Raw genomic sequence first — 12,278 nt, forward strand, 5'->3', positions numbered from 1 at the left:
TCTGTGATTCACTCCGCTGCTTTGAAGAATGACACACGTGCGTAGTGGCGGGTTCTTCATGTATTCCCTCAACGTTACTCCTCATAAAATACAGATCAAACTTCGAACTGGTAAGTTCTCGTTTAATCTTACTATTAATATTTACTCACCGGGTGTTATTTTTTACAAAACCCAGTGCCACTTACATGGAAAAAATTGTCCTCAGCTTTTGTAGTCTACTGGAATAAAACTTGTGGTGTAAGATGACATGGGAGCACAAAAATGACCAGAACACTTTCATAAGCCTTCAACACTTCAAATTTCACGATGCCTTTATTTGATCATTTATTCTGCAATAACCAAATACATCTTGATTTTTTTTACAGCATTTGAATGACTCAGAAAATACATGGCAATCAAATAATTCATTACATCTTTCATACTAAACAGCATTATTCTTGCATTGATTGCCCTGCTAGGTTACCTTTTAGACAGTTTTAGAACACATTGTTTGTTTAAGATAATCATTTTTCTCGTAAGTTATCTATAATACTGCCTCAACTATTAGAAGTCATGAAGTAGGTTTCTAAACAAAGTATAGCTGACAGCAAGTCACATTTAGCTTTCTTTACACTAGTTTGCTAACACATTGGAGAACAAAACTTCAAGATGTCTGACATAGGAGTACAAAAACTGCATTTGGTCCCAATTTATAGGCCTCTCAAATATATCAATGTTCTATAATCAAATAGGTTAGCATTTAACCAGCACACAATGTAAACAATTCTAAGCATGAATTAAAATATGACCAGTTACCCACACCAACCACTGCATATAAAAGTAAACTACTAAAAAACATTTGAACTTAAAAGCATTTTCAAAAAAAAATCTTATTCTGTAAGAAATGATTGTTCAGCTTCCAAATAGGTTTACAAGCAAACAATAAATACAATGTGCTTTCTTCATATAGACATATTTACACTCGTCTTTGGCTTATAATAAAAGTTGCATTACAATTAACCGGGGTGAACCTGCAGATTCCATTTTAAACTTTAATAAGCCAGCCAGATATTAGCTCATTAACCAGAGCAGTCTGGACATAATTCTGCTTTTAAATGAGCTTGGTTTTGAACAAGATGTAGCATTACAGTGTACAAATTTGTGCATGCAGAACTACATGTTATTTCATTAGAAAAAAAATCCAAAACCTTTCTGGACTAACACTGAGTTTTTTCTTAATGTATCACTGAGCAATGAAATCTGTAGTCAAACCGTATTGTTATGATGGCACCAAATGCGGTCTGGTAATAGCTTGGACACATACAAATACATTGTCATCATGGTGAAGACTCTTTTATAACAGAATACTGAAGCCAGTTAAAAGAAATCCCTCATTTAAATGTATAAGCTTCATGCACAGCCTCAGTGATAATTTCCTGTCAAATTTAGCACAACTTTGCACCGATGTAAATGTAATCACTTAAGATGACTCAAGATATTCCAATGCAACATCATAACAGAATCGATATTGATCCTGCAAAAAAGGATAACAACAGTTCAGTTTTTCATTTAAATGAAGTGACCAATACTTTTTTGATTATTTTCTATTAATTTTAACTCACTGAATGAGAATCATCACAGCTATTCTCCTGTAAATAGTTGATATTTTTCACTCCAAGGAGATGCTTTCCACAAAATAGTTTTGTTACTCATTTACAAACACATTATCAAAAATTACTAATTATGATAGTTAGGCTTGTATCATAAGTAATTAACTTTGTAAATATGTTATGGAAGAAATTAAGGAGGAAAATGCCTACAAACACATTCATATAGTTGTTAAATCATTCAATAAAGAATTGACTATACATGTTGAGATTCATTTTTAATCAAACAATACCTAATCAATGCAATTCAGATGCAACACTGTTATTTGAATTATATAAAGATACAATAATTAGTCCTTTCGATCAGACATTGACAACCCATTTCAATGTGTTGATTTTTGATTCCTTGGGCTGCGAAGTTAACGGGGAATTTTGAGCTGAAAAATATTTAATTCTTAAAAAGCAGTATTTTTTTGCCTAAACATTCCAGCGATTAATTATTATTTGACCATTAACTGGCCAATAAATAACACATAAGTGTTTTTTTTAATTATGTGGGGGGGGGGGGGGGGGGGAGGCATATTTTAATTATATGAATGGCACAGAAAAAATTGCATGGCTTTAGATGGCAGAAGAATGGTGGAGATTTAATTTCAGAAAAAGGACATAAGACAAATTAATATTAATATAGAAATGTGACTAAAAATATGAGCCTCAATGATGGGAGGATTAAAAAAAATGATGGCAAATGGTGTGCAAGATATATAAACTATTCAATAGTAAATTTTATCTAAGCTCAGATATACCTTACTAGAAAGTTATAACCATAGAAGACGTTCAATAACATCTCTGTAATACTTGAGGATTTTCCAGCAAAATTATCTGCAAGAAGTTTTAAGCTACACACTCTCTTAATATATCTACTCTTTATTTTAACTTTATCTTATAGCAGAATGCAAATACATGTACTGTGCATTAATATCATTCTTTAATTTGTGTATTATGAATATTTAGAAAAAACAATTCTGCATAGAGTGTAAATATAGTTATATTCTACAGCTTTTCAATTTGACACAAAAAGAACCAATGTCATCTGAAAGAATAAAGCCAAAGAACTAAGGGGGAATCACAAATTGGGTCACAATTTAAATATTTAAAATAGAAGCAGCCTTTATGAATGGGACAATGTAATATTTTAAGAACAGAGAAGAAAGTAATCATATCTGTGTTCATCATAACAAGCTGAATTTGGCAATAATTCCAGATGCTAAACTTTAACTTACAACAGCTTTGTTACGTGATATAAAACATTTCCTGAAAGGATGTGGTTGGGGAAAACCTCTGGGCTAAGTTCGCATGTAGATGTTATCTGATCACTGCTAGCTACAGAAAAGCAGCAGACATATCAGAGTGGTTTTAATCCTTTAGCTATTATTTTCATTGTTTCAGAACTCAGGTGCAATGCACAAAGTGAAATGAAACCAACAAAGGGCTATTGTGTTTAACAGAACATGTTTGCTGACAGATCTTGGTTTAGCATTAAATGCACCCATAATGCAGCATTTCAAATTGTTACCTTTACAAATAAAAAAAATCAATAACTTTATTTCAGCATTTCACTTCAAAGCAAACTATGATAAATATGAAGTTCATTCTAGTCGTGCAACAGAACTTGCAACTCCCTTCAGTCCTTGCGTTCTATCTTATTCAAATCACAAGCCAAATACAGAATGTTGTGGTTGAATCCATTAAATGCTAACCAGTGTTGGCAGCTGAACCACAGTTTTTGCAAAATTATTTGGTGCAACTTTTTAGTATTAATTCTGCAACAAGAGAAATAACTGTAACTAGCGAATATAGACTGCCCATTGAACAAGTTGTAGTTTCTAATTTAAATTTGTGTGATATATGAAGAATCTGCCTTGAGGTTAATATTCAGCACTATTCAAATACTTCTAAACAATAAAATGGGTATCTGCTAAAATGGGAAATTATGTTCTCATGTACAGTATGAATCATAATAATAATAATAATAATAATAATAATAATAATAATAATATATTTTATTGTCATTGCACATCAGTGCAATGAGATTTAGTATGCAGCTTCCAACCGATGTAAAAGAAAAGTAAAATAAATAAATAAGCTGTGTGACGTGACCATCCGAGGGAGACAGTCCAGGGGGGGTGGGGGGCACTCAGCAGGGCCGGTTCAGAGCCGCTATAGCTCTGGGAATAAAGCTGTTTCTGAATCTATAATTTGAACAACATTTTGACAGTGTATATAATATAACATATTTTTAAACATTTCTAGTATTCCTTTTTATTTCAGATTACCAGAAATTGTAGTATATTGTTCTTTATAATTCCAGTATCCTTTTATCCCTCGCCTTTGTTCCTATTTATCTTCTATTTACAGCGCCTCCATACTGATTAGTCATAATTTTCTTCAAGCTGGCTGCTATTCATTACCCCATCACCCCATCTCTTTCCAATTAATGACATTGCTATTTTATCTCCATTATCTACAACATAAAACTCATTCATCTCCTTGTCACTTTCCCCTCAGCGTACAATGAACCATTCTACATTTCCTTATCAACGTCTGATCTGCTATTTTCACACCTCATCCTTCTATATCTCTAGACTCCCTCTCCTGATTCTCAGTCTGAAGAAGGTTCTTGACCCAGAACGTCATCCATTCCCTCTCTCCAGAGATGCTGCCTGGCCCGCTTAGTTACTCCAGCATTTTGTGTCTATCTTCATTCAATTTCTTACTCTTCCTAATTTTTATGAAAGATTATCACACTGAAACTACTCTTCTCTCCACAGGTGTTGCTTGACCTAGTTAGTACTTCTGCCATTTTCAGTTTGTATATTTCATCCAAATATGTTGTCAGTCTATGCTGGTTTGCAGCTTTGTGCAGATGCTGATTATTCTGCTCCCTAGTTTCTTCAATGCTCATTTATCTGGTCATAAGAATAATATTTGTCTGTCATAGTATTTTATTAACCAGTACAATTAATTCTTAATCCTTAATCAATTGAAAAGGGGCAAGACTGCGACTCTTACATCCAAAGGTATTGCAGAACATTCAACAATTACCCCCGATAAAATCAGAATTTTATTTTAATATTATACAAAAGAGCAGAAGCTTAAAATGTGTTTAATACGGCTTTTTCCATCTATTTTTGTACATTTTGATGACAAAGAAAGGAAAACAACTCACCAAGCTTTCTACCATATTTGGCTTGTTGTTTCGAAGTGTCTTTACTCCGTGGAAAACGTCAACCACACTTTGCCGTTTGATCATTTCACAAATGATGTTAATGGCACTGTACATCCCACTGCGCCCTCCTCCATTTCTGAAATACACATAAGACATGTACAATCTTCAATCTTCTCAATGTTCCATGTTACTTTCTAGGTATCATGAACCCGCTTTCAATGAAATCATACGTGACAAATTATCTACAGTTCACTGAGAATGTAATAAACAGCGCAGACCAATGGAAATGAGATGGAGTGTATCCTGATTCCCAGAAGGTATTTGATATGGTGAACAAAACAGATTAATGCATGAGAGGTCTGAGTTTACTATATTGGTATGAATAGTGAAATGGCTGCAGAGTCAGAATGGCAATCAGTAACCTCTGGGGAACCATATAGATCTATGCTGGAGTCTCAGCTAATTAAAACCTATATTGTTGACATGTATGAAGGGACAGTATATAGCAACCAAGTTTGTGTAGATACAGGTGATCAAGTTGTGAGGAGGACACATGGGCTTGTGGGGCCCAAGGGTGTGTTGATGAACAGAGGGATTAATGGTGGCAGCAGTTGTAGATAGGGCAATGAAGCCAGCATATGCCATGCTTGCATTCATCAGCTGTGGCATAGAATAAATGAGATGTGATGTTATATTACAGGTGCACCTGGAGTACTCGAGCAGCTCTGGCTGCCATATTATTAGAATTTAGAGATACAGTGTGGAAAGAGGCCCTTCAACCCACCGAGTCCGCGCAGACCAGTGATCACTCCGTACACTAGCACTATCCTACTCCACAGGGCCAATTTACAATTTTCCAATTAACCTACAAATCTGTACGTCTTTGGAGTGTGGGAGAAAACCAGAGCCCCCGGAGAAAACCAGAGCCCCCAGAGAAAACCCACACAGTTACAGCGAGAAGGTATAAACTGCATGCAGACATCACCTGTGGTCAGAATCAAACCCTGGTCATTGGCGCTTTAAGGAAGGAACTCTACCGCTGCGCTACTGTGCCTCCCCAATTATTGGAAGGATGTTGTTCCACTGGAGGGTGCTGAAGGGGATTCACGAGATGCTGCCTAGCTTGGAGCATTTCAGCTCAAAGGAAAAACCGGTAATGTTGGGTTTCATTTCCATGGAATGGAAGAATATGAGGGGTGACCTGATAGAGGTATATTATGAAGGGAATAGCTAGGGCAACAAGCAAGAGTCTTTTTTTCCTTGAGCAAAAACAAAGTGCAGGAGTAACTCAGTGGATCAGGCGGACGCTGCTCAATTCATTGAGTTCCTCGAGTACTTGATCTTTTGCTCAAAATTCCAGCATCTGCAATTTCTTGTGCCTCTCTTAATCTTTTTCCATTTATAGGGTACCAAAAGCAAAAGAGCCTAGGTTTAAGGTGAGAAGTAGTTGATTTAGAAAGGATCTTTTCAGAAGGAATCTTTTCACACAGAGAGTGGTTGGAATCTGGAAATTGTTGGGAACAGATACTCTCATATCATTTAAAGAGCAGCTAACCAATCATTTGAATCACCAAAGGAAAGATGCTTATGGAACAAATGCATGTAAATGGACTAGTGTAGACAAGTACAATGGTTGGCATGGATATGGTAGGTCGAAAGGTATGTTTCAATGACTGGATTGGAGGTATCTTGTACTTGAAAAACTAAAGTTATCCTATAGGTACAGCTAGTAATTAGGAAGACTAATGGACTGTTGACCATTGCAAGAGGTATGTTGTATTAAATAAGGATGTTTTCATGCAACTTGAAGGATGTTGGAAATCTACAGCAGGAGAATGGTGAACAGTTTTGTTCTCAATATTTAAGGAAGAATGTGCTTACATTCGAGATTCATTTAATTAGGGGATGACAATGAAGAATGGTTTTGCCTACACTCGCTTATCAGGTTGGGCTTATACTCATTAGAATGCAGAAGAATAAGAGGGATCTTTAGATTCAAATGGAAATAAAAGTAGAAAATGCTGGGAACACTTTGTTTTGATGTAGGATCTTCAACCTGAAACGGTAACCCTATTTCTTTTTCCACAGATGCTAAGTGCTTATAGTTTTTTAAATGTTGGTGCAAGATTCTGAGGGAGATTGACAAGGTGGATTCCAAAAGGAAGGATCCCTTGGTGGGAACATCCAGAACTAGCGGACATGGTTTTCAGACTAATGGGTCTCCTACCTCAGACTGAGATCCAGAGCATTTTTTTTCCTTTTGAACAGTCATGAGCCTTAGTGATTTTTACTCTGGAGAGTTGTGGAGGCCTAGTCATTGAATAGTCATTGGGACACCGCTACCAGCCTTGGAGGGCATCTACCGCACATGGAAGGCCGTCAGCATTCACAAAGACTCCTCACACCCTTGTAATGGACTGTTCGAACTACTTCCTTCTGGCAGACGTTACAAGGCCTTCTACGCCCGCACCTCCAGACTCAGGAACAGCTTTTTTCCCAGAACTATTGCTGCTCTGAACCGGCCCTGCTGAGTGCCCCCCATCCCCATGGACTGTCTCCCTCGGATGGTTAAGTCACACAGACACATCTGCACTTTAGTCTGTTTTGACTATTTTACTGTTGTAATGTTCTGTACGAACCATGTTCTCGGGGTATCTAAACCTAAATTTTAGTAATTACTTAAGTTATGATGTCGGATGGAAGCTGCATACCCAAATCTCGTTGCACTTATGTGCAATGACAATAAAAGATATTATTATTATTATTATATACAAATTAACAGACATTTAAACCACAAACAGATTAAAGGGTATGGGGGGAGTGAGAAAGTGATGTTAAAGCCAAGATTGGATCAACTACGATCTACTAAATGGCTAACCAAGCTAAAAGAGCTCTTACACCTGATTTTTGATCAAATGTGCCAAAATATTTTCTAAAGTATAAAGAAAGCACTCTCCTTGGCTATATCAAATCCAAAGAATAGTTAAATGAATGAATAACAAAGTATATCATTATTTGTAACTGAAGAAACTGTATATATATATTCTCAAATCTGTTGGATTAAAAAAAGTCATGCTATACTTGACTGCTCTATGTGCAAATTCCCCTTTCCAAATTTGATGTAATTCATGTAAACATTTTTCAGACAAAAGGGATCCTGACATGGAAATGCTGTTTCTGCTTTTTTGTGTGTTTTTTTCATAACTGTACGAAATTATCTGAGGTTCCCAATTTGAATCTACAAACAGCTAAATACAGAAATATTAACATAAAAATATTAACCACTGCATTAATTTTGAGTAAAAATGGCATCCTGTAATTATAAACAGATATTGCATAGGAAACACTAGCACAGTTCACAGCAGCTTGAAACACTGACCAAATATAGGTCGATAAATAAAAAGCACCCTTATGATGTTACTCACAGACAGTGAACAATAGTCCGTCCTTCTCCTTCATCACATTCTTCTTGCCATTTATCAACCTGAAGAATTAACTTCAGAAATGATCGCTTCGAGGAAGGTACTTCCCTATGAGCAGCCCATCCCAAGTACTGGAACTGCTGCACCATGAGATAACCTTCTTGAGGCTGAAGGATTAAATAGGGAACAGACATTGATATACCTGCTTCAGTATAAAAATAATAACTGGCTGTTTTCAGCAAGGCTAATTCATCTTGCTAAAGAAGCTGTAACGGATGCCAGTGCACAAAATATAGATGGCATTGTATTTATGCACATACATTTCACACATACCCTTCTTCACCTGCAGCTTTTATTTGTGAAATCATGCTTCACACATGCTACTGTATTGCAATGTACCCAGAGAGAGCAACATCTGTTGCAGGGTGTAATTCTGACTGGGAGAACTACACAAGATGAACTTCAATATGTATTTCTATCCTTACTATCCTTAAGGAACAGTGTGATTACTACAGTTTTCCAATTACTATTCTGTGGTTTGGTAGCAACAGCTATCCATTTTACTGTCATGATATGACAATTGCAGCTTTAATTTTGATGAAAGCAGTGAAAGAATCAGACCAGAATATCTTATTGATATGCATCTAGACAGGATTGAGTTTAAATAAAGTTAAAAACCATTTAATTAATTGTGCTACACATACATGTTACATAACAGTGAAGCAAGATTGCATTTAAAATGAAAACAGTGAATGGGAATTTAAAATTAATGATCATATAACTGGAGTACAACAACTGTGAATTTATATGGGATTAATAAACCACAGGCGTAATGGTTTTGACACCGCATAGGCCCAACATTCCTTTCATAATTGATCCCAGTAGCCAACTAACAGCTATTTTCTAATCTTTCAGTCCATTCCTCTGCTCACTGGTTTGATTTTCTAAAAAGGGCACCGGTATGCTCAGCTGGCCAGTCACAATACCATACATAGAAACATTAAAACATAGAAAATAGGTGCAGGAGGAGGCCATTCGGCCCTTCGAGCCAGCACCGCCATTCATTGTGATCATGGCTGATCGTCCCCAATCAATAACCCGTGCCTGCCTTCTCCCCATATCCATTGACTCTACTAGCCCCTAGAGCTCTATCTAACTCTCTCTTAAATACAACCAGTGATTTGGCCTCCACTGCCCTCTGTGGCAGGGAATTCCACAAATTCACAACTCTCTGGGTAAAAAAGGTTTTTCTCACCTCAGTCTTAAATGGCCTCCCCTTTATTGTAAGACTGTGGCCTGTGGTTCTGGCTCATACACATGGGCCAATTTTGTAGTAAGAGCCACAGAGTCTACAGCGTCGGTACAAAGCCTTCCATCCAACTTGTGTACGCTAACCAACATGCCCGTTTGCACTAGTCCCACCTGCCTGCATTTGGCCTATATCCCTCTGAATCTTTCCTATCCATGTACCTGTCTAAATGTATCTTAAACATTGCAACAGTACCTGCCTCAACTACCAGCAGCTCGTTCCATACACCCAATACCCTTTGTGTAAAATGATTACCCCCAAGAGATTTGTAATAGAAAAAAATCACATGTGGTTAAAGTGCACATTATCAGATTTTAATAAAGGCCATTTTTATACATTTTGGTTTCACCATGTAGAAATTACAGCTGTGTGTATACATAGTCCCCCCATTTCAGGGCAGATCAGAAACATTCTTCAGAAGTCAGGTGTGGATTTGTCAATGACCACTGTCACGCAGAAGACTTCATGAACAGAAATACAGAGGTTACACTGCAAGATGCAAACCACTCGTTAGCTGCAAAAATAGGATGGCCTGGTTACAGTTTACGAAGAAGTACTTAAAAGAACAACCACAGTTCTGCAAAAAGGTCTTGTGGACAGATGAGACGAAGATTAACTTGTATCAGAGTGATGGCAAGAGCAAAGTATGGAGGAGAGAAGGAGCTGCCCAAGATCCAAAGCATACCACCTCATCTGTGAAACACGGTGGTGAGGGTGTTATGGCCTGGGCATGTATGGCTGCTGAAGGTACTGGCTCACTTATCTTCATTGATGATACAACTGCTGATGGTAGTAGCATAATGAATTCTGAAGTGTATGGACACATCCTATCTGCTCAAGTTCAAACAAATGCCTCAAAACTCATTGGCCGGCAGTTCTTTCTACAGCAAGACAATGATCCCTCTAACATACCTCTAAAGCAACAAAGAAGTTTTTCAAAACTATAAAATGGTAAATTCTTCAGTGGCCAAGTCAATCACCCCATTTGAACCCAATTGAGCATGCCTTTTACATGCTGAAGAGAAAACTGAAGGAGATTAGCCCCCAAAACAAGCATAAGCTAAAGATGGCTGTAATACAGGCCTGGCAGAGCTTCACCAGAGAAGACACCCAGCAACTGGTGATGTCCATGAATCATAGGCTTCAAGCAGTCATTGCATGCAAAGGATATGCAACAAAATACTAAACATGACTACTTTCATTTACATGACATTATTGCTGTGTCCCAAACATTATGGTGCCCTGAAATGGGGGGGGGGGGGGGGGGGGGGGGGATATGTATAAACACTGCTGTAATTTCTACATGGTGAAACCAAAATGTATAAAAATGGACTTTATTAAAATCTGACAATGTGCACTTTAACCACATGTGATTTTTTTTCTATTAGAAATCTCAAATTGTGGAGTACAGAGGCAAATAAATAAATGATGAGTCTTTGTCCCAAACATTACGGAGGGCACTGTATGTACAGTTACATATCACCTCAGTTAAGATTTTATTGGCAGTGTCAGCTGTGGTTCAACTAATGGCATTTGTTTCTTTAAGTCAAAAGTTTAACTCTCACCGAGGAGGTTGATCAGAAAAAAAAAAATCGAGACTGATATTACAGGGAAGTACCGCAACATTCTGCATTATCAGAAACTCCCTCAATTGGATACAAGTGACCACATAAATATTCAGAAAAACTGTGGAACTGTCAGCGTTATCCTTCCCAATATTTGTCACTATCTATATTACTGAAATAGATAACTTTTACCTTGTTACATTGTCATTTAAAGAAGTCTTTGGGCATACATTTGCTGCCAACTGTCTCAGATGACAACATTTGTCAATACTATTCATTGGCGGTGAAGAGCTTTGAAAAATGACATAATATAAAAAGGGCTACACAATGACAACTTGCTGGACTGGAAAATATAAAACCTATTCAAATGATTCTGAGCATGCATAGGCCACAGCGGCAAAGTCTGGATATAGACAAAAAAAAAAGCTGGAGTAACTCAGCGGGACAGGCAGCAACTCTGGGGAGAAGGAATGGGTGACGTTTCAGGTCGAGACTCTTCTTCAGACTGGTGAGGGATAAGGGAAACGAGAGATATAGATGGTGATGTGGAGAGATAAAGAACAATGAATGAAAGATAGGCAAAAAAGTACCGATGATAAAGGAAACAAGAAAATGAGAAGCTAGTGCGACTTGGGTAGGGGAGTGAAGGGACTACCTGACTGCCTACGACTATGTCTACGACCTCCAACGACTATGTCTACGACCTCCTACAACTATGTCTATGACCTCCTACGACCCCCCTTGACCTCAGTCTTCCACACCTAAGACCAACTACGACTAGCTACGAGTGGAAAATGATCACATGATAAAATAATGTCAAGTTTGCAATTTTTTCTCGGGCCAGTTATCGACCTACGACAACCAACGACTACCATCACAACCTACTACGACCTACCTACGAGTAAAAAGTGTCAATTCTTTCCATGCCGTCCTTTTTTTAACTCGTGGACATTTTTTATCGGCTGGAAAAAACGCCGTGACCTACTTGAGGCCACGAGTACGCGGAGACCACTCACGAGCATGAGGAAGAGTTACGAAGACCTCCCACGACCTCGTGGCAACCATGCTGCGAGTATGAGTCAAGGGTAAACTCGGCAGAGGTCGCCAATTAGGTCATGAAAGTGAACAGTGGCTTAAGAGTCCACATCTTAAACAACGAATACAGTA

General features: G+C 37.6%; 1 protein-coding gene across 11 annotated transcripts in view; it reads right to left on the bottom strand.

Moving 5' to 3' along the window:
- Positions 1 to 279: 279 nt before the first annotated feature.
- ptprk (protein tyrosine phosphatase receptor type K) overlaps positions 280 to 12,278 on the bottom strand; it is a 575,861-nt gene continuing 563,862 nt past the window's right edge. For all 11 annotated transcript variants that reach the window (XM_033021238.1, XM_033021236.1, XM_033021234.1 and 8 more), the window contains 3 exons: positions 8,241 to 8,404; positions 4,816 to 4,951; positions 280 to 1,513 (listed from right to left, as the gene is read on the bottom strand). In XM_033021238.1, the coding sequence (XP_032877129.1) occupies positions 1,460 to 1,513; positions 4,816 to 4,951; positions 8,241 to 8,404 (354 nt within the window). In that variant the 3' untranslated portion in view covers positions 280 to 1,459. The remainder of the gene's footprint in view (positions 1,514 to 4,815; positions 4,952 to 8,240; positions 8,405 to 12,278) is intronic.

This window comes from Amblyraja radiata, chromosome 5, assembly GCF_010909765.2.
Source record: "Amblyraja radiata isolate CabotCenter1 chromosome 5, sAmbRad1.1.pri, whole genome shotgun sequence".
Classification (NCBI taxonomy): Eukaryota; Metazoa; Chordata; class Chondrichthyes; order Rajiformes; family Rajidae; genus Amblyraja; species Amblyraja radiata.